The 22434-nt window shown below is 54.4% G+C and overlaps 1 protein-coding gene across 22 annotated transcripts in view; it reads right to left on the reverse strand.

The window, feature by feature from the left end:
• Positions 1 to 22434, reverse strand: part of MACF1 (microtubule actin crosslinking factor 1) — a 146151-nt gene that overhangs the window by 1825 nt on the left and 121892 nt on the right. For 10 of the 22 annotated variants that reach the window (XM_080378923.1, XM_080378932.1, XM_080378913.1 and 7 more), the window contains 30 exons: positions 21954 to 21962; positions 20642 to 20873; positions 19687 to 19913; positions 18654 to 18776; positions 18447 to 18548; positions 17854 to 17955; positions 17574 to 17747; positions 17317 to 17472; positions 16961 to 17158; positions 16488 to 16616; positions 16001 to 16174; positions 15021 to 15176; positions 14701 to 14907; positions 14449 to 14568; positions 14050 to 14223; positions 13722 to 13877; positions 12835 to 13029; positions 11850 to 11978; positions 11624 to 11767; positions 11311 to 11499; positions 10870 to 10987; positions 10164 to 10327; positions 8804 to 8966; positions 8402 to 8556; positions 8068 to 8142; positions 7285 to 7302; positions 4985 to 5102; positions 2932 to 3143; positions 2244 to 2354; positions 215 to 338 (listed from right to left, as the gene is read on the reverse strand). In XM_080378923.1, coding sequence (XP_080235049.1) covers positions 215 to 338; positions 2244 to 2354; positions 2932 to 3143; positions 4985 to 5102; positions 7285 to 7302; positions 8068 to 8142; positions 8402 to 8556; positions 8804 to 8966; positions 10164 to 10327; positions 10870 to 10987; positions 11311 to 11499; positions 11624 to 11767; positions 11850 to 11978; positions 12835 to 13029; positions 13722 to 13877; positions 14050 to 14223; positions 14449 to 14568; positions 14701 to 14907; positions 15021 to 15176; positions 16001 to 16174; positions 16488 to 16616; positions 16961 to 17158; positions 17317 to 17472; positions 17574 to 17747; positions 17854 to 17955; positions 18447 to 18548; positions 18654 to 18776; positions 19687 to 19913; positions 20642 to 20873; positions 21954 to 21962 — 4354 coding nt within the window. The other 12 variants (XM_080378925.1, XM_080378920.1, XM_080378919.1 and 9 more) reach the window with 6 other exon arrangements.

Consider the following 22434-nt stretch of genomic DNA (forward strand, 5'->3'; position numbering starts at 1 on the left):
AAACAGGGGGTTCAGCATCAGGACGGATTAATTCCCGAGCTTTTAACGAAGCAGCAGCAAGCCCTTGCGCTGCCGAACTGCTGCAGCATCTTCCCTCCCAGGCAGGGACACCACGGTGGGCATCCCCCTCCCGAAATATTTAATATTTTCTCTGCCAATTTCAGCAACCACAAAGGTGGCAGCAGGAGTTTTTCAGTTCTTGCACCTCACTTACCTGCCCGACTGGTTTTGGCACCTGTAGAAACTGGTGAGGAGCTGTTACTGGTGTCCCCAGCCAGGGAGGTCCGGCTGGAGTGGAAGGTGGGTCGCTTCAGCTTGCTGCCCGCAGAGGGGGTCACCTTGGAAGGAAGAACACAGGGAACATCTTTTAGCTGTCACCTGGGCTGTGACGGGGCCAAGATCACGCCTGAGATTAGGACCTCGGCAAAAAGATTTTGACATTTAAGGAACGCCCATCTTAACGGTCAAGGAGAACACAAGCTGTCGTTTCAGCAGCGGTTAATAAAAAAGAAAAAAAACACCTGGATCCTGAAAATTTGGAGGGCAAGGGCGGTTTGCATGCTGCGGGCTGATGCACAGGTATTTTTTAGGAAAAAAAAAAAAAATAAAAGCAAAGCTGCTGTCCATCTGGATGAGGGCAACATCATCGGGGCTCAAAAGCTCCACAAAGAGAATGTGAAATCTTGCAAAAAAAAAAAAAAAAAAAAAAAAAAAAGGTATTTTAGCATCTAAGCAGCTCAGGATGATTTTGGAAGGTTGAACACAAGGCAATGTCTTGAGAAATGCATCCCGTTGTCGGGAGGCATCAGCGCAGCGCGGTCCTGCGAGGTGGAGGGATGTCGCCCTGGTGTCGGTGCCCTGGGCAGGTCCATGCACCTACCACCAGTCATGAACAGGGACATAAAACACACTGAATCGGCTTCGGTCGCATCCTGAAACGGTGCTTTTCCTGACCTTTAAGATGCTGCGAATGCAGGTGGCGGGGGTGGAAAGCAGCGCACCAGGCAGCTCTGCTCCCGCCGCTGCGGAAGAAAGCGAAGGGGCGAAGGGGCCGGTGCCGGCAGGGCGAGGGCACCTGGATCCAGCTGGAAAAGGCAGCTCCAGTTTCCAGACACCAAGCAAAGCGCTGGGGTTGGGGCAGCGCTGCAGGAAAGCGGCTGCCCGATGTGACCCGGGGGGGACGGGGGACACACACCGCCGCGCTGCAGGGATGGCTCCAGCCCAGCTGCATCCCGCAGAGATGGATGTTCATACCAGAGGGCACTTCCCAGCGAGCTTTAAACACAACAGCTGGAGAGTTTTCCCTCCATCCCCTGTGATTTGGTGATTTTGGAGAATCTTGGACACCTTGAAAAGCCATGAAACTGGAGCTGCGGTGGGGGAGGGGAGGGGGGAGGGGGTGCCAAGGGAATTAAAATCCATTAACACGTGATTGCGAAGGTACCATTTTCATCATCAGAGATTTCCATTCTCATCCTTGGTCCTATTTGATAATAGGCAGCAAGCAGGCAATTTGGGGCAACTGGGGAAGTGCTCCTGACCTTCTGATGATATAAAATAATTCCTTTTGTGCGTGAAAGCACCGCCAAGCAAGAACGCAGTTATCTCGCCAGCGCACACCACCGCTGCGTGAACCACCGAGATCCACCCGGTATTTCTCATCACCGATTTACAAGGTCAAGGGAAATCCGCAAGGAGGCTGTAACTTTAGGGAGATCAAAATCTCAGCCCGAATTCATCCTCCTGGAAGCATCAAGCCGGTGACAGTGCCGGACACACCGTAATACGTGCTTCAATGCGGTGATAAATAAAAATGAAGGCAACGTGGGTACTGTGCATGCGCTGTAGCTGATTTTCAAGTCTCAACTCGGCTGCTGGATTGCAATTTTTGAAAGCCAAAGACGGCCACTTTTCAATGCTTAAAAGCTATTACAGCTTGGAAAATACATATATATATATATATATTTTTTTTTAAAAGCACAAGAGGATAAACGCTGCTCTCTTGGTTAGAGAGCAGGTAACCGTGACTTGCCAGCCTTTGTGCTTTCTTCTGAGGTTGATATTTTATTTAATCCGAGTTAGAAACCCATGAAAAACGCTAACAGTCCGAGCGTTAGCGGTGCTAACAAGCGCTGCTCTACCACAAGGAAAGCGTTAAAAACAGGCAGGGGAGCAAGATTTCTCCGTGCCAGCGGCACTCCAGCCTGTCGGCAGGTCCTCGGAGCTGCGAGACCATACTCTACCTCGGCGCTCAGGAGCTGGAAGTCGGAATAATCGAATCCCCTCAGGGGGGTGCCCGCTTTACTGTTTATCAACCAGGGTTTGTCATAACATCGAGAGAAGTGATGTGGAGTCTGTGAAATGGAAAATCCAAAGGAGAGGGGGGAGAGGTGGAAGTGAGTGGAAAAAAAAAAAAAAAAAAAAAGAAATGGAAAAGTATCTGGAATGGGGGGGAAACGGCACTAAAATGAAACGAGAACCCAACAGGAAATATAACAATTAAAATAAAGGGGGAAAAACCCAAACAGATGATGAAATAAAACATGCATGGGCGGATGATGCGATGGGAAAGGAGAGGTGATGGGCGATGGCTTCGTCCTGCGTGCCGTCCAGGCACCACAGCTATGGCACAGCCCTGCCCCGGGGACCAGGAGCCTTCGGCTGCACCGGGAGTGCCGGGGATGCTCCTGCGGAGTCACGAGCACCCAGTGTGGGCTGGAAACCTGTCCTGCACCATCCCACCCCAAACCCATCCCACATGGACAGGAGGTTTCTCCTGCAGACACCATGAACATCTTCTAGAGACCACAGTAACCAGCAAGCCCCAAAGACCCAACATCCTCCTCCTCCGCCTCATCTCGCCGGGATGGGTTTGGAGGCCACTGGTCCCTAAAGGAGAGGAAAGAGGAAGGCTTCCCGCGGGAACCCCACCTTGGCTCCGCTGGCCGGAGTTGCAGGAGAGGATGGCATGGAGGCGCAGCTGTGGTTGCTCTGGCTGGCGCTGGAACTGGATCGTGTCGGGGAGGCTGCTCGGGAGGATGGTTTTGATCTTCGGCCTCGCGATCGGAACGGGGTCATTCCCTGGGAGGCCCCCTCCGGCAAGATGAATTTCTCTCGGAGTTCAAGGTTGGTCCGTCCTCGTGCTGGAAGGGGATAAAGAAGAGGGGACCTGAGGTTCACGTGAACACAACGTCATTTCCAGGGGTCAGGAGGCTCCGGGGGTCGGAGCGCTCGTCCCGCTGATGTCTCCCCAAGCCCATGTCCGAGGGCGAGTGGACGGCAGGGAGACTGTCCCGGCTCTTGCTCTGCCTTAACCAGCTCTGCCGTGGATCAGCTCTCCAAGAAATCGGCTGATTAAAAGCTGCCTGATGCCCACGAGTTCATACTGGATGCTCTATTATTCTCTTGTGTCTTGGGGAAAGCATCCTAGAGGCCTTTAAACACCGTATTACAACAGTGGCCAATGTCACCTTCAACGTGGCTTAAAAATAATAAGAAGAGCTATGAAGGGCTGAGATCCTGCCCTCTCACAGCTCTGGGCAGCTCTTCACCAGTTTTTGGGGAGAGGGGGGAGAGAAGTGACCACCACCCATTCAAAACTAACTTGAAAATTTTCCTCCAAATGCCTCCAAGAGCTGGAGGGTCTCCCTTTAGTGCGCAAGAGGCAACCAAGCAGGGAGAGAGTCTGTGGGCTCCTGGATCAGCTGACACTGCCAACATTTTTCATGCTCACGGTGCTCCAACAGGGAGCAAGGGCACGCATCGAGCCTTACGGGACGCGGCAGCAATTTCAGGGTCGATGCATTATGGCCCAGAAAGCCAAGGCGGCATTTGCAGAAGGGAAGTACCACGCTGAGATAACCAAGGGATGGAAACAACCCCGATTGTCAGCACTCTTGAAACATCTGCTGCCAAGCATGAATGGGGGAGGTCGGAGGAGCAGGAAAATCTTGAGGGTTCCCTGAAGCAAGTGGTACACGCTGTAAATCACGCTGCTTTCAGCAACAGCCGTCGGCCAGCAGGAGCAAGGAAGGGTTAGGCAGCAGCTTGAAGAAGACATACCCAAAGCAATTAACATCTCAGAGACCCCAGTGAGACAGAGACATATGGAGAGCAGATCTAAATTCTCCAAAATAAACAGCCTCGATGCACTTCATTCCTGGCCAGCCTGCTGGCTAATCCTTCTCTGTCCCACGGTCACGGCTCTCAGCCTGTCACAGCAGTGTCACTTCCAGCCCAACAGCTCCGACTGTGATAAAACCTCCAGACTGAAGGTTTTGGGATGGAGGCGACCCTGGTTCTCTGTGCCCGCAGTACGTGACCCTGGTCTGCATTATCCCAATCCTCCCTTCCAAATGTGTCTCACCAAAGGAGCTAAAGACAACAGACAGACTGAGAAAACTTGTATTAGAAATACATCAGAGAGAAATCAAGTTGTGCAAAGCCACAGGAGAAACATCTCCTTATGCCCTCAGATGAGCCTGGACCACCAGCGCCCCATGGCCACAGCCCAGTGCAGCAGAACCACGGGGTCACGGACCCTGGCCTGGAGCATCTTCTCCCCAGAGTGTCTCAGAGCAGGATTTTACCACCTCCCAGCTTTGAACCTTTTGAGTTCTTTCAGGTCACCTTTAGGAAGCCCACTCCATCACCCACAGAGTCGCACGTACGCACCGACCGCCTCGTCAGGAAGCCGAGACCTCCAGCACGGCCACGCAGCAATGTTCGCTGGGGTCTCAAAACCAACATGCACCACCCTGCCCTCTTCTCCTCCCAGGACACCTGGCTAAAGGCTGCGAGATTCCCTCCGGTGTTGCCAAATATTTTAACTCCTGTGGTTTGCTTTGGATCTGTTTTCTCCAAGTCCTGCCTATTTGGATAAGCCAGACCCACTCTGGTCATTCAGTCACAGCGGAGAACTTCTCAACCTCCCCTCACCGGGCGAGATGGCACCAGTTGTATAAACCCCCAGGAACTGCTTTACCTCTGCAAGGATCATTCTTCACTAAAAATTCATCCAGGGCCATCCATCCTCCACCGACGCGAACCATGACTGTGCTCCGCAGGATACGGACCAGCCGCAGCTGCTGGGAATCGCCGAACTGCGGAGCCAAGAAACAGTTCAGACAAGGGGAACACACCAAGGGATGCTCGGCTCCTTCCCACAGCGGGCTGCACCAAATGCTTTCATGAATTGAATTAATTATTGAGTATTTTTAAGGTTTCTCCAAATCGGTTCTTCTGGAATAAGCTCAGGCTAGTACCAATTTACAGGAGTTTTTCTGCCGTGTGGTTTTAAAATGACGCAGTTATCCAAATCCTTTAGTTTTAAAGCTGGGAAGAGAGAATTTTTTAGGGCACCCAATGAGATTTTGGAATTTGGTCTCTGAATGGGGTTTTTTTCACCCGGAATTGTAGTTTTTTCCTTTTCTTGTGAAGGAAACAGAGGCTGGCAACGCAATGACCCTCCTGGTGCAGCCCAGGTGGAAAAGAGCCGGCTGATTCAGATCACTGAGCACCAGTGAATCCGTAAGGCAAGCAGTGTCCCCGCTGAGCGAGAAACCTCTGATCATCAAGTCTGAAATCCAGGGATTTCACCGAGCCTCAGACTTGACCCCACCAGCCAGCAAGCCCCCGCCGCAGAGATCGCCAGTGAGGATGTTTCAGTGAGTGCAGAGGGATGGGAATCCAGGCGGGAATCCCGCAGCAATGTTGATTAGTGATTGCAATGTTCATTAGTGATTTTAAACACCTGCAATATCAAACAAGTGCACCCTGAATCAGAAGCTTGTGTCTGGTTTTTTCCAAGCTCCCTAAAGCTCCCGGATAGCCGAGCCCAGGCTCCCGACTGCCCTCCGCATCCCACCGGCGGCGGAGCCGGTACAGGATGCTGGGAGCCTGGCTGGGATGTAGCAGCTCTGCATCCAGGGCTGCAGAGCTGCTGCGATGAGAAGAGAGGGGAACCAGCTTTCGAAAGCGAGATCATCTTCAGAATGATTAAAAATAATAATAATAAAAAAAATATCAGCAACGTTTTCCCTGGGTGGAGACGAACACAAAACACAAGGCATTAAATGAAAACGGAGAACGCAAAGCCACACTGAGATGGGTGACAGCAGGCGGAGGTAGCAGCATCTCCAACCCTCCTTCCCACAGGGATATGGGACCCTGGCCCCTGCACTGGTGGGTCTCCCCAACTGGGGGGGTCCTACCAAAAGGTGCTCGCCCCAGTGGGGGGATGAAAGAGCTCCGCACGGCCAAGGTGCCCCCGGGCAGGGAGGAGGGGGGAGCTGCCTTCCCTCTCCCCGGGCTCTACGTCAGGTGTCTCCAAGAGCTAGTTCTGTACCAGGGAAAAGCAGGGACAAGTCAATTCTCATTTCCACTGCCACGTTTCCATTATATTTCAGCTGCTGTTGCAAATGTTTCTATAATCACTGCCTAAATTCAAGCCAGAGCTCTGCTGGACCCGCTTCCGACATCCAAGTTTGTGTCTTTTTGGGGACGTTTTTGGCAGGGCACCGTCACTCCACATGAAAAAGATGCTTTTCTGTTTGAGTGGGGGCGGTGGGCACATCGTAACGGGATGTGATGCTCCAGTCCTGTTAAAAAAAGAGCTCTGCCCCCTGAACCAGCCGGCACTCACGCACGCTGCACTGCTCATGTCGGCTCACGGCAGGAACGGGGATACATGCGGGTGTTGTGAGCCTTGCTCCAGTTAGGAGTTACTCACCGGGTGTAGCGGGGATGAGGGTTTAGTTATGGTTATCTACGGGATTAAAGGGGTGGACTCGGCATTCGCATGGTGACGGCGATGCAAACCCACCCAGAGCCTGGTACAACCCTCCTGCAGGCAGGTGTAGCCCCCATTTCATCTGGGGTGGCTGTTCCCTGACTGAGAGTCCCGGGCACGAGCCCATCTCTGCCACAGGGTGCAGTGATTCACCACTGGTTACCATCAGTATCATAAAAAAAAAATCCAAGAAAGGAGCCACGGAGAGAAAAAAAACCTCCATTTTTGTCAAATCCTGCTTTTCCAATTTTTCCCCTTTTTTCTGCCCAATGCAGGTTTATTTTCGGGTGGCCCTCCCAGCTCAGGCACTCCTCTGTACCAGGCTCTGCTGAGCAGCGCTCACAGATCACATCCTCCCACAGCAACAAAGGACAGAGCAGCATCATGGACACACAAAGCTACGTTTGTTAAAAAATAAAATAAAATAAAAAAAAAGGTGAAAAAAAAAAAAAAAAAAAAAGAGGTGAGAGACAGCATCGCAAGGCAAACTGTACCTGATTGCCGAGGAAGAACTATGGAGGGAGAGGAGTTGTGGAGGGAGCAGGGATGGGGAGGGGGAAAAAGTCGAGAGGAAGAGGAGGGGAAAGAAAAACATTTATGGGATTAACAGTGCAATCATCACGAAAACTGTTAACTGCAGGTAGTTAGAAATCTGTGGGGTTTACGCTATTTGTAAGAAGTTGGGGGAACCTGGGGCCAGTGCAGCCGGGGGGGAGAGCGCTGCAGCTCGGCTCTTCCCGGCTGGAGCATCAGCCCCAAATAATCCCCCCCCAAAAAAAAAGGGCAGGAAAGGAAAGGAGCTCTGCTGCCAGCTCGCTTCGCCAGTTCACCTCGGTGAACGATTTGAAACGTCAACAGGCGAGCTCGTTACAAAGAGATTCTTTAAGGAAATTATTCTCCCTTCTTCGGGAGCCGGCTAAGAAAAACACAGGCGTAAGGTACACTCATCCACAAGGAAAACTTCAAGGGCGGCTGCTGGCGGCGTGAATGCAGCGTTTCACGGGGCCGACGGGCCGGCTGCCCCAGAACAGGGACACTTTTATACTTTCCCGATGCAGGGAACGCCCTGGGGCTGAGCACGGCGCTGGGCAAACACAGCCCAGCCACCCCCGCCGGCAGCCGGCCGTGCCAGGGGACGAGGTCTCCGTCTCGCCCCAGGGAGCCCGGCAGGGTCCCCCTGCACTGGGCTGGGCATCCCGTTGGCGATCCCCGCCCCGCGTGGGAAGAGGGAGCAGGATTTGTGCCGCCGGGGCAGCATTTGGCCCCCGGTGCCTTACCCGGTATTTGTTCTCGCCGATCTGCTCCACTTGAAACCTCTTGGCACACTTGCACTGGGCCACTTGCCTGGTGACCTGCCACCGCCAACAAGAGAGGTAAGGGACCAGGATTTGGGGAATCTCCCCCGACACCGGGCACCGCTCGGATAAAACACAGACCTAACCAGCCTTTCCTTCAAAAACCCCACAGGGGCTCTCCATACCAGCCAATTATTTTGGCTCAGCGCCACCACGATCCCTTTTTTTTTTTTCTCTCCTTTTTGTTCCCCCACCCCCCCACCCCCACCCCCAGCCCCCACCCCGCCCCCAGCCCCCATCTCTTTCGGTGCTTTACCTCATCTTCGATCTTGTCGGCATCGGTGGTGGGGCGGTAGGCATCCTTGTTGGGATGGAGAGCGGCCACGAATTCATAGTAATCAATGTAGCCGTCGCCGTCGCGGTCAAAGATGTCGGCCACCGCGGTCATCTCCAGCTTCGTGGTGGGGAATTCTGGAAGGAGAGAGAAATGAGCAACTGATGCAGGGACCTCACTCAGCAGAGCTGGGGACGTCGGTCCCAGAGCAGGGACAACCTTGTCACCCCAAGGTGGTGTCACGGTCCACTCATTGGACTTGTGATGGTTCCTCTACTACGATCTCAAAGAGGGAAAAAATGAAGGCGACCACGCCAAGGGGTTATGCTTTGATTTTTTTGCGAGCTGTTTTCCAAGCTCGTTTTAGGGCAGGCAGGGACTTACTGGAGGCCAGGATGCCGTCGATAAACTCCTGCCGGGTGATCTTCCCGTCTTGGTCTTTGTCAATGCGTCGGAAGAAGTCCATGACGCGGGATTTCTTGTGGTTCATCCAGCGCATATACTTCTTCCGCCAGACGTCGAAGTCGAAGTTTGCAAACTCCTTCAACTGGAGGGAAACCCACGCTGGTCAGCGGGGGAAATCCCGGCAGGAGCAGCACCCCCGGCTCTACAGCACCCCGAAACACCGGCCTCGCGGCGAGCCCGTGCCCGAGCTCCCGGTGCTAACTCGCTGCCCCCCTCCCGGGCTGGTTTAGCTGGCTTTATCCAGATGACCCCCGTTAACGAGAAGGTGGCTCAAATCAACTTTCCAGAACAGAAGGACACACAGCGTAGCCAACAGCCACCACGTGGACCGCGCAGCACGGGACCATCGACACGGGATGCAGCATCCCCCACGCTGCTATACGTACACATACGCAGAGGTATCAGCTACTGGCACACAGACACACATCTACCCCCCCCGTCTCTGCTCGGGCATTTAGGGATGCTTCCTCGCCTGGGTTTCACCTAACAACTCGCCAGGCTCTGCCCAGGAGGAAAACCCATGGCTGGCATCGTTTTGCGCACGTGCCTCCCCTCTCCCTTTCCCTCTAAGCAGCCCAGAAGGAATTTTTTGCTCAATTTCCAGGTAAAGACAGCAGCTGGGGCACATCTCAGCTCTGCAAACCCTGCTACCAGCCCCAGATGAGCCGCTCACCCTTCGACCCCCTTCTAATCCACCCCCCCCCAAAAGGACCCCCATGACCCCACCAGCTCAAGCAGCTCACAAGTGACGCAACAATTTTTAGCGTGGGGTTTTGTGGTTTGGTTTTTTTTTTTCTCTAAACATTCTTGGGAGTTAAAAGCAACAAAGAAAAAACATTAATACGTATAAACTGAACTGACCTACAGCAAAAGCAACAAAAAACCAAAAACACTCACTTCTGGGCATAGCTGCTTTGTTAAGCGTAAATAAAAACAAAAATTACATTAGATGCTTGGAAAAGATATAGACAGTAATTGTTAATACTAATTACTAGGAGTAAAGCAGGCCTGGCTGTCATTACCTCTACAGATACCGACTGCAGGAGCACAAAGCAGTTCATTAATGTGCAGTTAATTACTGAAGGTAAGTTTTCCGCCTTAATATTTCAGGAATATTTTTTTTTTTCTTTTGGCATTTTCAGAAAGGCAGCAGCAACCGTCTGCAAGGGCTGGGCAATTCAAGAGGCAGCACCCATTTAAAATGCTTCCCGCACCCCTCGGGCGAGCACCCCCCGGCAGCGCTCCCCCCGCCCCGGCCCGCAGCACCCGGTGCCGTTACCTCCTCCAGTCTGTCCAGAGCATCGTTGAGCTTCCTCTGCCGCTCCAGCGCCAGCAGCCAGACCTGCTGCCAGCGTGCCGAGAGCTGGTTTATCCGGGGGTTCTTTGTTTCCGACTGGGAGATAATGGGCATGCTGGGGGGGGTGGCCTGACTCAAGGATTTTCCTGGAAAAAAGGGAGAAAAAGGCATGGTTTGAGGTGGCGGTGGTGGGTTCACCCAGCCTGGGTGGTCCAGGAAAGCGCAGCAATGAAATGTGTTTTATTTTTCAAACGGGGAAGCTCCCACTGCCTCGCAGGCTGCGCTCCGGAGGGATGCGGTGCCCCCAGGTAGGAGGCCAGGGTGATGGACGGCTCCGCACCCAACGCCTCCACCCTGGTGCTCCCTTTGCCTTTGAAAAATTCCTGTTGGATTCTGGCTTCAACCACATACAACAAGACCCCAAAACCTCATTGCGAAGCAACTGCAGAGAGCAAGGGAAGAGCAGGGGCAGCCCACGCCTCCCCCGGCGCAGCGCACCCCAGCACGGCTCTTTCCACATGGGCCACCTGCATCTTCCCCTCCTGACAAGTGTCAACCACCTTCCTGGTGGCTCTCAGTGCAGGATGCCTTGTTAATTGATAATCAAAGTTAATTTGTTTCCTAGGCGTTTCATTTCCTCCCGTCGCAGCGCGTTTCACCAGAAGCCGCGGATGGAGCGGAGACGTACTGTTGCTGCGGGACTTGTCGATGAAAGGGCCGTGGGGGGGCTCAGTAGCTTTCCTCTTGTACGTCTTCGTCACCCGGTCCACGTCTGGCTGTTTCCGTGTCATCTCCTCCATAAAGGACTGTCAAAATACAGAAGGGACAAGAAAACCTTTGCGGTTTCGAGATGGTTTTGGTCTCCTGTTGCGCCGCATCCTCCGTGGGATTCGTCAAGCCCACAAAGACATCAGCATCGAGCACCGGCAATGGGGGCTTGTGGTCAAGCTATCTGCAGATGGGGGAGTCCACCCCCTGGGATGGCTTTGCTCCCAGGTGACACGGCTGGGTGACATGCTGTTTTGACAGGGACTTCCAAGAGAAGCCAAGGTCTCCTCCATGGATGGGCAGGGAAAACCCAACCCTGCTCCTCTCCCCAGTGCCCATCCATGCTCAGTACTGGGCTCACCTGGTGTTCAGAAATGAGGGCTTTGACCTGGTCGATATTCTGCGGCATGGGTTCCTGGTCCCGCTGGATCAGGGTTGTCTCAGCCCACTGGATCCAAGCCAGGAGCTCCTCCAGAAGCTCTGCGTTCGCCACCAGCTCGGAAAGCGCAGACTCCAGTCGCTGCTGGTGCTGCTTTGCCCACGTGAGAACCTGTTGGAAACGAGGAGATGACTCAGCAACCAGGACAGGAGCCAACCCCACCACGGCCAACGCTGGTGGTGGTGTCCACCGCCGCCTCTCCCCGTCAGCCTGGACCAAAGCCGGGTGGACTCACCTCCTCGAACCTGGCTCGGATGATGGTGATCCAGTGTTTGATCGTGGTGATGCAGTCGGGATGGCAGGCGGCCAGGATGACCTCCCCCATGCCCACCGCTGCGTTCACGTCCACTCTCTTCTCCTCCACTTTCTTCATGAACTCCTGAAAGGCCCCAGTGAATTATTTCGTGCTATTGCCCCCCCCGTAAGTTTTACTCGGGTCGGCTGTCAGAGCCCCCTGCTACCTTGTGCGTGTCAATGAGGGACTGCAACGCCTCGGCGTCATCGGGTAGCGCTCCCCGAAAGCGCAGGGACTGCTCAGCCTCCGAGAGCCACTCCAGCAGCATGTGCACCGCCATCCGGAACTCCTCTGCCTGCAGTGACAAAAGCACAGGTGTCAGCCCTCCTCCTCCCCAGACGGGCTGCTCGGTCACTGCCGAGAGCCAGAGACCCAAACAGCTGAAAGGGACTTGAAAAATTCATTAAAAAAGGGCAAGAAAAGCCCCGTCTGTTGGTCTGGATGCGTGCAGCACCAGCAGACGGGTCCCCCTGTGGCTCAGCACCTCCCTCCCCTTGGCATCAGCTGCACTGAAGAACTAAATGCTTTTAAAAACAGCACAACTATTTTATATATATATATATAAAATTATTTATTTATTTGAATATATATCTATATAATTATATATATAAACCCCTGTATTCTGAATTTAATTATTTTTATATATATATATATTTATATATATAATTATATATATAAACCCCTGTATTCTGACCAATTTGGCACCTTGGTAGTTTATTCTAGAAATTGCCTACTTGATGTAAAAACGACTTAAAAACCTTTGACTTTTTTCTATTTTTTTTTTTTTTTTAGCTTCAACCTAGGTCTCACTCTCGCACTGGACATTTGGCCATCAGCAAACACCAGCCTGGATGGTCTCTGATCACCGCTCTATTCCTGCTGTGCACAGCGGCAAGAGCTTTTCATCCTCCCTGTCCAAATCACCCTTTAATCGGCTCTCCTTTGGGGAAAAAAATGAGGAAATCACTGACACCAGCCCACCGCTCTGCAGTTCTCACTGGTTAACTGGTGCAGGGCTGGGGTGTCCTGCTCGGCCAGGAGATCAGCCACTGGGCAAAACCTCAACTGAGGTTTTTTGTTGAGCTCTCAGCACAAACCTGGAGCCCAGCAAAGCTCCCCAAGAGAGTTTCCACCCATATTCTTCTGCTCACCTGCTTCAAGGCTTGTTCCAGGCGGCTTTGTTTGGACACGGACAGTTTGCACACCGTGTCCCACCGGTTGCTGAGCTCCTGCAGCTGCACCTTCACCCAGGTCGTGTCGTCCCGGCTGTTCTCGATGAGCTCCCGGCCGGAGCGCTTCAGCACCTGCACCGTCCCCGTCCGCTTCCCCAGCTCCTTCTGGAAGACCTGGAGGGAGAGAGGGCAGAAGATGAGCAGGGCTCGTCGGTTCCAGCCAGTTTCACGTGTGTGTGTGTGTGTGGGGGGGGAAACCCAGAGGGCACCTCTGATATAGTTTGGATCATGGATTTTGCACCCACACCAGGGATCCACCACAACCCAGCGCGATGGGAGGGCAGGCAGGTGGCTCCTGAGCGTATTTTGGTGTAGCTCTGCATGGGCAGGAGCCCCAGATTTCCACCCTGGCAGAAGTGGCCGTGACTTGGAGCAGGGAAGCTCCAGCCTCTGCTCAGGCTGCACCACAGTGGCTGCCTTGAGCGGATGCCCAAGCCCTGCCTGGGGATTTCAGCGTCTGACCTAATCCAAACCCAGGAGCATCGGTCTCCAAGACACACTGCAGAACACTGCCAAGAGCCAAGTTTATAGAGGACTACAAATTCAAGCACTTTTTCAAAACCAAACCCTCAGCAGATCTGACCCGTAGCAACTCGGAAGGATGGAGCTCCAGCTCCTGTAACCTTCCCAGTAACGTAAAAGTTTCTTCCCACTTCTTCGCCCTGGTTTCGCCCTCCTTGATGGCCGCAGCCAAGCAAAGCAGCGAGACACACAGCTCTGCAGCAAGGCACCAACCCTGGCTCCTCTGTTCTTTGGCTCCTGGGGGAAGACAAGCCCCGCTGAAGAGCTGGGAAAGGTGCTCTCACCTTGTGAGCGTCCATCAGGTTCATGACCAGATCCAGGTCACCATGGACGGGCTGGTCTTCAGCTAACTGGGGTTCCACCTTGTAGAGCCAATCCACCAGGGCCTGCAGCGCATCCATGAACTGGCCAGAGAACAAGAGGGCTTCTTCCAGCTTGTGCTGCCTGAAAAACAAACCACCCTGTGAACTTCCAGGAACAAAGTCACCTCCCTTTGGCGTGCCCCAGTGACCTCCTCCAACCCCCCCATGAAATCGCCTCCCCTCCTCTGCTCTCCCCTCTGCTAAGGGTCCTCGGCAAACGGGCGCCGCCGGTACCACGCCGGGGCTGGACTTGCCTTTCCACAGATTTGCCGCACACCGTGTCCCACTTATCCCGCACTTCTCCCAGCAAATTGTCCAGCTTTTGAGTGTCATCTGGAAGCAAGGCTTTTTCTTTGAGGGCTCTGCCTGTCCTGATAGTGGTGTCGTAGACGGGCTGCTTCCCCCCAAGCGTCTTCTGGAACTCCTGGGAACCGGAGAGAAAACAAAACCGCTTCAGAGAGCCTGGCCCCGGCTCCCTGCCGACACACGGTGCTGGTGAAGATCCCCAGCTGAACATCTTCCATGCCAGCAGTGGGCACGGACGTGCCCTTCCCCTGTCCAGGTGGCAGAGGAGATGTCCTCTCCCCCTCCCGATGAAGCGCCCTCCCACCCAGCATCCAGCACCGGTCTTGCTTTGGCAGGGCTCTACCTTGTGTTTGGAGAGCTGGAGTTTGATTTTATCGGGATCGTTGGAAATCTCCAGCTCCGAGTCCAGGTGATTCTCCGCATCCTCCAGCCAATCGATCAGTTTCTTCCAAGCTTCGTGGAACTGCAAAGCAACAGGAGCAAGTCTGGAACCAAACGCCAGTGGTGTCCCCAGTCCCCTTCTGGTCTTGTGACCTCCTGCCCTCCCAGGCTGGCCGCGCCTCGGGGTCTGCCGCCCCCTTCCCACATTTCTCACCTGCTTGGCTCGCTTCCTGGCGTCATCCAGAGCCCGTCCCCGCTCCACCGAGCGCTGGACAACCTTCTCCCAGCGGGACTGGACGCTCACCAGCAGGTTCTTGATCAACACGACATCCTGCTTTTGACTGAGAAACTTCAGCTGGTTCCCGGTTTGATCCAGCTCAATGATCCGATCCCGGTGAGCGTTCACCTCGTTGGCGAACACCTGCCAAGGGCAAAGGCAAGGGCAGCTGGACGTGCCCGCGAGCAGCCCGTGGGCGCAGGGGGGACGAGGTGCCCCCATCCTGGGGAGCTGGTGGGTGCTGGCGGTGTCGGTACCTTGTGCTCGTCGATCTGGGCCAGCACGGCGTTGAGGATCAGGCTGGCTGGGGGTGCGATGTTCAGGCTCTGCTCGGCCAGTGTCAGCCAGTTGATGAAGTCCTGGAGGGAATTCTGGAAGTCGGTAGCCAGGGCCAGCGCCTCCTCCAGCTTTGCCTGCCGCAGCGGGGAGGGAGAAAGGGAAGAAGGGGGAGAAAAAACCCCAAAGCAACACGGATTGTGAGAGCTCACGATCTGCAGTTTCACAGACAGAAGCAGCCTTTGTGTCCCGGCCGAAACATCCCTCCAACAGGAACCTCATCGCCTCAGCCTGGGAACGCGACTTGTTTGCTAAGGGGAGGGGGATTCAGCGAAAGCCACCGCTCGCTTTCAAAGCCACCAGCAGCTCTGAAAGGGGAGACCTTCATGGGCACGCCAGCAGCTGCGTCACCCTCAGCTTCCTGAGAGCGGGGTGGCCATGGGGAGAGCGGCTCGGGAAATGAGGTGGATGATCTTCCGATGGCAACAGCTGCAGCGCTGCACATTTATTCTTGGGCCGAGGCCACCGCATCCCTTGTTTTATCTCATCGCCGGCCAAAAGCCGAGGATGGGGGCAGCTCGGAGGAGGATTTGGCTGGCTGTCTTGCACAGCACCAACAAAGCCTGCCTTTCTGAGCCGCGGGAGGTTTCTTCCCACCTCTCCTCTAAATTAACCCCAAAATGCAATTTGACTCATTTTCTGTGTGATTTAACCCCCTGGGATGACTATCTAGAAAAAACCAGCACCAGCTCGATGGACGCTCAGACAGCACCGTCTGAAAGACAAAACCCAACCTGCACAACCAAGGAAGGGAGAGGTTGTTTAAAAAAATGAAGAAAACCAAACGCCAGCCCTGACCGGCTCCATCCCTCCCCCCCGGGGCAAGCAGGGCGGCAAAGCAGGGAGCAGCTGCTGTCAGACCACGGGACAGCGGTGGCCGGCGTCTCCCCGCCCAGGCTACCTTTCTCTCCTCCATCTTCGTGCTGACCAGACACCACTTCTGCTCCAGCAGCGCTACGCTCTGCTCCGTCTTCGAGCCAGAGCCGGAGTCATCGCGGTTCAGCAGCATCAGTCGCCCCTTGGCCAGCAGCTGGCTGTACGTGTCCTCCTTGGCTTTCAGCTGGCCGTACAGCTCCTGCAAGGGAGGCACCACCAAAGCGTGAGACAAAGGGAGAGCTGGGAGAGGACCCGCGGCTGGGGCGATGAGGGAATTGGGTGCGGGGCAGGCAGCAAAGTGACAGCAGCGCGACACTTTAAGCTGAGAAAGGGCCGCTTAAAGAACATCGTGATGCTTGTCCCAGGCGTCAAGTGCAAAATTATCTGTACAAAGAGACCAGGGAAACGCTCTTCCTCCCATCAGATACAGAAGGGAGATGCTTTGATGCTGATATCTGACAGACGGGAGCTTGCTGAATTAAAAGCATTAAAAATCTCTCCTAAGAAATTACCATGTGGGCATTGAGCTGCTCCCGGGCAGTTTCTGGCAGACCTCCTGTGGGTTTTGATGCCGACAATTGGCTCTCCATCCTCGTTAGCCACAGGAGGAAATCTTCAATCTCACCATGGAAACCCTGGGCCTGTTCAGGAACATATAATCGGCCACCCATCAGATGACATCAGCCACCATTGATCATGCGCCAAGGTTAACACTGTGTTTGCTTTGAAACCAGATAAAGAGGCAGAGCGGGATGCACCAGTGCCTCAAGGAGGGTTATACACAGTAGAACCTTAAGCACGCGGGTGTGCCTGGTCCTTGCCGCGCTTCGGGCACCAAACCACTCCAGGACTAAGAGTTAGCGAAAAACTTGCATTAACACCCCCCACAAGTGTCTCTCTAAACTCCTTCCCCCTTCATTTCGCCCCAAAGCGATGGGGGAAGCGGACTCTCAGCACGGGGGGTACCCTGCCACGTCCCCCCGACCTGCTGGAGCGTGGACTGCAGCTGCTGCTCCCTCTCCTCCGTCTTCTGCAGCACCGACTCCCAGCACGAGTTCAGCTTCTCCAGGCGGTGTCGCAGGCTGCTGGCATCGTCCCCTGCGCTCGACTCCAGCAGCTCGTTGCCCGCTTTGTTCACCGTCTCCACGGTGGCTTGGTGGGCCAGGACGTCATTCTTCAGCACCTAGACCAGACGCGGGAGGCAAACATCGGAAACCTCTCCAAAACACCTTGTGAATTCCTTCAGGCTCCCATGGACTCAACCCAACTCAAACCCTCCCCGAGAAATCAAATCCTGCCACAGGAATAGACTAAAAATGTACCTGGCGTGGGAGTACTCACGTGGTGCTTTGCGAGTTCCACCTCGATGACTTTCGGGTCCCCGTTGATGGGTTTTTGCGCGTCGAGCAGCTCCTCGGTGTGGGTCAGCCAGGCCATCAGCTCCGCCAAGGCGTGCTGGAACTGGCCGAGCGCCAGGAGAGCGGCTTCTAGCTTATGCTGGGCAAGGACAGGGATGGAAAAGGCAAGTTTGAGTTGGGAAGGAGGTGGAGCATTCCAGCAAGTTTCAGCCCCACACTTGCGAGAGCCCAGATCTCTACCTGTCTGTGAGCGATTTTCTCGCCCAGGTTCTCCCAGAGATGTTTCAGCTCCGTCAGTGGTTCCTTTATGATGTCTCTGTCTGTCTCATCTGTAGCTTTTTTTAGCATCAGTTCACCTTGGTGATTAAGCTTTTCCATCTCAATCTGCTGCTGGTAAACCTCCATTTTAAACTCCTGCCAAAACAAGCAGGACAAAAACCAGAACAAAATGAATCACTGGAGCGCCCGCCCGGCGATGCAAAGGCAGCACCGGAGAACCGGTCCCGTTCCGCCCGCCTACCTTCATCTCGTTCATTTGCTCCTTAACCGTGTTGAGGTCGGTGCCGACGGGCGACATGTTGCAGAGTTTGATCACGGCGTTATCCAGCCAGTCGAACATGGCCTGAAAGGAGCACGGGCAGCGTTAGCCAAGGGAACGGCAAAGCGCACACCCCGTGCGGCTCGTCGGGCAAACGGGGCTGGTGCCTCCATCGCCTTGGCACCACGAAAAAACCACGAAAAAAACCCACGAAACTTGTTTTTCGGGGCAGGGATGCCCGCTTAGGCCAGCACTCGCTTGTGCAAGCTCTTTCCTTGCCTCTCCTGCCTCCCGGATAAGGAGCTGACGGCAGCCAGGCTCATCCCCGCTGCTTCGTGCAGAAACGCGGACCAATTTGGAAAGACAAACGCAATTGACTCTCTGCTCTTCCTCGGAGCAGGTTGTTGAGCACAGGCTCTACCAGAGGCTGCAAACACTCGCCCAGAAAATGTTTCCTGCTTTGCATTAGCGCAAATCCCAGTATGACTCAAGGGAGAGGACTCACAGTGGTGTGCCCAACTCGCAGTGGTGTGCCCAAGGTCTACCCCCTCCACACAAACAGCCCCGCCTCTTACTTGAAGCGTATCTTGGTACTGCACAGCCGATTGCATGGCTTCTTCGAGCTTTTCAAGCCTTTCCTTCCACGTTTTGTTTAGATTTTCCCACGCATTGTTCATCTACGGAAAACAAGATTGCCCACAAAATTCGTTAGGCTCTTCTGCTGGAGCTCCCGCTTGCTCCCACCTGATTTTATCTGGAGCAGAAGCTGCTGGTTTTCCTACCTCGTCAATGCTCTTTTTCACTTCTGGCTTCTCAGTTTCGCCACAGGCAAAAATTAAATCGGTTCCAAGGAGTCGGATGAACTCCAGCTCCTCATGCAAGCCATCCGTCTCCTCTTTAATAGTCTGCACATAGCGCAGCGACAGAAGGAAACCATTGATTACTAAATGCTCTTCCCAAATCACCCCGTGAAGAAGAGGGTTGAAGCACGGAGAGTCCTTCCTGCGCAGGTGTCCTGCCCCCTGCCCCTGGGACCAGGTCACACAGCGGGCTGGTGGCCACCTGGCCCACCAGCGTGGCCACCACCCACCGCTCCGCTCCCACCTCTGGCCACCAGAACCGACATCAGAACGTCCGTGTTGAGCCTGACGTGTGCCCGAACTGAAGGGGGTGTTTACAGGAGATGGACCGTTTACTCAGGAGGACTTTGTCAATATAGACAACATTTTCGGAGACTCACAAGTTGCAAACCCAGGTCAGGATGGTTACACGAGGGAAACAGCAAGGGCAAACAGCAGAGCGAAAAGCAACATCCCCGCTCCCCAAGGTCCGAGTCAAGTCAAATCCATCCGAAGTGGATGTCACTTGTTCGAAACAACCGACACCACACAAATCCCAGCCTGCCCAGTTTTCCACTCCTGTCTATCCCAAACCTAAACATACAGCTCCCGCTCAGCTGCCTGTGGCTCCGACTGGGAGCGGAACCGTGCAAACTTCCACGTCGCTCAAGGCAAGCGGGCACACAACTGACCCCACGCTTGAGGACCTTCCCCAAACAGTAGCAGATAAAAGTGATTTAAGCATCGTTTTCTTGTCTGGAACAGGGTGTGGGGAGGGACATAGGAAATACCTTTCTGTTTCTTCCCTTGCGCTTCCAAATTGCAACGGAAATAACATTTCACGATCCGACTGACTGCCTAGAAAACTGTTCTCTGACCACTTCTGGCCATGGCTGTGCCTCAGACCTGTCCCATCTCAGCTTACAAGCTGGGTGCAGACAAGTGCCAGACAGAAGGACAGTGCCATGGCCCTCACCTCTGCCGCTTCCACCTGCTGCTTGATGATGGAGGGGTCAATGCCTGGGCTCTCCAGGTCGTGAACGATGTCCTGTGTGTCTTTGATGGTAGTCAGGAGGGCTGCCATGTCATACCAGAACTTCTCTGCAAGCTCCAGGACATCAAGGAACTTCATTTCGCGTTCCTCCGCCCGAGCTTTGATGTCTTCCCAGAAGAAGACCATCTGATCCAACTTATCCTGGATTACTGAAGAAGGGAACCAAAACATTCAGTGAAGAAGGAAACCTTTTTACAACTCAAGAGGGTTTCACAAACGCTTTCCACTTAGAAACAGCCAAGAGAATATTCAAATGGGAGTTCAAGATGACTGGGACTGTCAGCCCATTAACTCTGGGAGATACTGAGGGACGTGAGAAACTCCAGCTTGCAAAAATAAAGCCTTTATTTATGTGCAGGCAAGCTCAGGGCAAATTTGCCCACACACTCTCCTCCAATGAACCTCTGTTCTGGCCACCTCTAGCATGAAGTCTACGCTCAGTCAGTCCATGAGCTGGCCGCTGAGCTGCCAAGAAAGGTGCCAATTAGTGCCAATCCTGTTGACAGGTCTTTTTGTGCCGGGGATGTTCCTGCGCTCCATTAAATGCTGAATCAACACCAATAAATCATTTTGCAGGGGCCACCAACGGTTGTCACAAGAGACCGGCTCAGGATGAGGGCTCAGCTTGGCTGGGCCGAAACCTCTGCCTGAGAAGCCACAAATACTTCTTTCTCCTCTGGCTGATACCACCCTGTCTGCTCCAGATGGAAGCAGGCACCAAACATCTCCATACAGAGGACTCATCCTTCCTCCTAGGGCCAGGAGACCCTCTGAGATACCCGCCCTGGGCCATCAAAGCCACCCCAACAGTGACGGAGCCACGGTTTGGGAAGGACCTGCCCAACCAGCACCTCCTGTTCAATCCCCCCAGAGATACCTTTTGCTGCCAGGTCCTTGTCGGTCCCCTGCGAGCGGCCGATCAGCTCTTCCCCGCGGCGTTTCAGAGCCTCAAAGGAGGGCTGCAGCTTCTCCAGCTCCACGGTGGCATTTTTGTTCTCGCTGATGCACTCCCGGATCTTATCGACCTCGGCGGGGATGAGGGGCGGCATGCGCAGGCGGGAGGAGAGGGTCTCCAGCGTCTCCAGCATGGGCTCGATCTTATCGTGGAACTGGAGAAGAACAAATCCATTAGGGAAGGCGAGGCGAGATTAAGCGAGGCTGCATCGCTCCCCGCGTCTGCAACAGCCCTTAGCGCTGCACCCAGCGGCCTCTCGGAGAGGACAACCATCGCCTGCAACAGCAATTCAACCTGCAGCCTCCTGCTCGTGCCCTGCCTCTGCTCCCTGCTGCCAACAGCCCCAGGCTGCACCGGTTCAAACCATACGTCAGCCCGGGAGAGACCAGCGCAGGCACCCGCGGAGCCAGCACAGCGGCGATTTGTCACCGGATTCGACCCTACCAAAAGCCACGCTTTGGGTTGCTGTCCCGCTTCTTGCGGGTGGGCAGCGCAGCCAGAAGACCCGCCGGCGGTTCTTTGAGCATCCGTGCAAAGATGCTTCTGGAAAAGCGCCCGCCTGCGGTGCCGACGGAGATCTCCGCTGGGTGCCAGCGCCAGCAAGGCGACGGGATGGTGGAAAGCTGCGTGTGCACGGGGAGCAGCGAGCTGCCACGGAGCTGGGGCTTCACCAAAAGCCGAACCAGAAAGCCAGGAGTGAGAGAGGAAGAGGGGAGGGGGGGGGTCTAGCAGGGTCGATTATCATTCTATTTTTATTTGAAAGTCAACTTTGGCCTTAAAGATCCCGAAGCATCTCTGCTGGCGAGGAGCAGGCTGCCAGCACCGCTCCCCTCTCTGCCGGACACGGGTGTGGGGCTTCACCCAGTCCCAAGCTCCAACAGCAGAGGGGCGACAGGCTCTCGGTGCAAAGTTGATCAGGAGCAGGCTGGCTCAGCCAACAAGCAGGAGCAAACCAGCAAGTCCAGCTAAAGTAGAAAGCTCTGCGCACTGGTGCGCTCTGAAAGCAAACCCTCCGCTCTGCAAGAAGCGCTCCCCGCCGAAGCTGGCCAGGGCTGAGCCCGGACGGCAATGCAACACAAGCCATCTCCGAAACACCACTTCAGGCCCCCAGGGGTTAATTTTTAAGCACGTTCTGCTGAGCTGTGCGTGGGCCAGACATAAAAAAGTCCGGGTGTCAAACAGAAATCAGCCCAAAGTAAGAGTGTAAATGAACGTCTGTGGCGCTGGGGCTTACCTCCGTGATCTGCAATGGTGGGGCGCAGTCAACACAAGAATGAAATGGGACCATGTGGGGAGGACGGGCACAGGCAGCAACACACACAGATAACACATTCCACAATGGGAGTGAGAGATGAGACGGGAGGGGGGTGTGGGGGGAAAAACTTGGAGTTAATACAAGTGCAAACCAAGAGAAGTGACTACACAATAGAGGAATTAAAAACACCCAGACATGACAAAAACCAGCTGTGCTACGGTAACACGGGGTGAAATGAAACGTAGCTAGGGGTCATAAACCCTCAGGAGCAGAAACTCTTCACCCCCTTTCTGGACTCTGGCACCTACAAGTCTCTGCCCTTCCTTCCATATCTCCGCTCCTGCAGTCACCGACCTTCTCTGGAGATGCCCAGACCCTGGAGATGCCTGTTAACTCTCCCATGCAAAGGATCCCATGGCCGTTCGCTGCACACGCAGCTTATCAGAAATGAAACTTATCT

Source organism: Falco punctatus, assembly GCF_963210335.1.
Source record: "Falco punctatus genome assembly, chromosome: 3".
In the NCBI taxonomy this organism is placed as follows: domain Eukaryota; kingdom Metazoa; phylum Chordata; class Aves; order Falconiformes; family Falconidae; genus Falco; species Falco punctatus.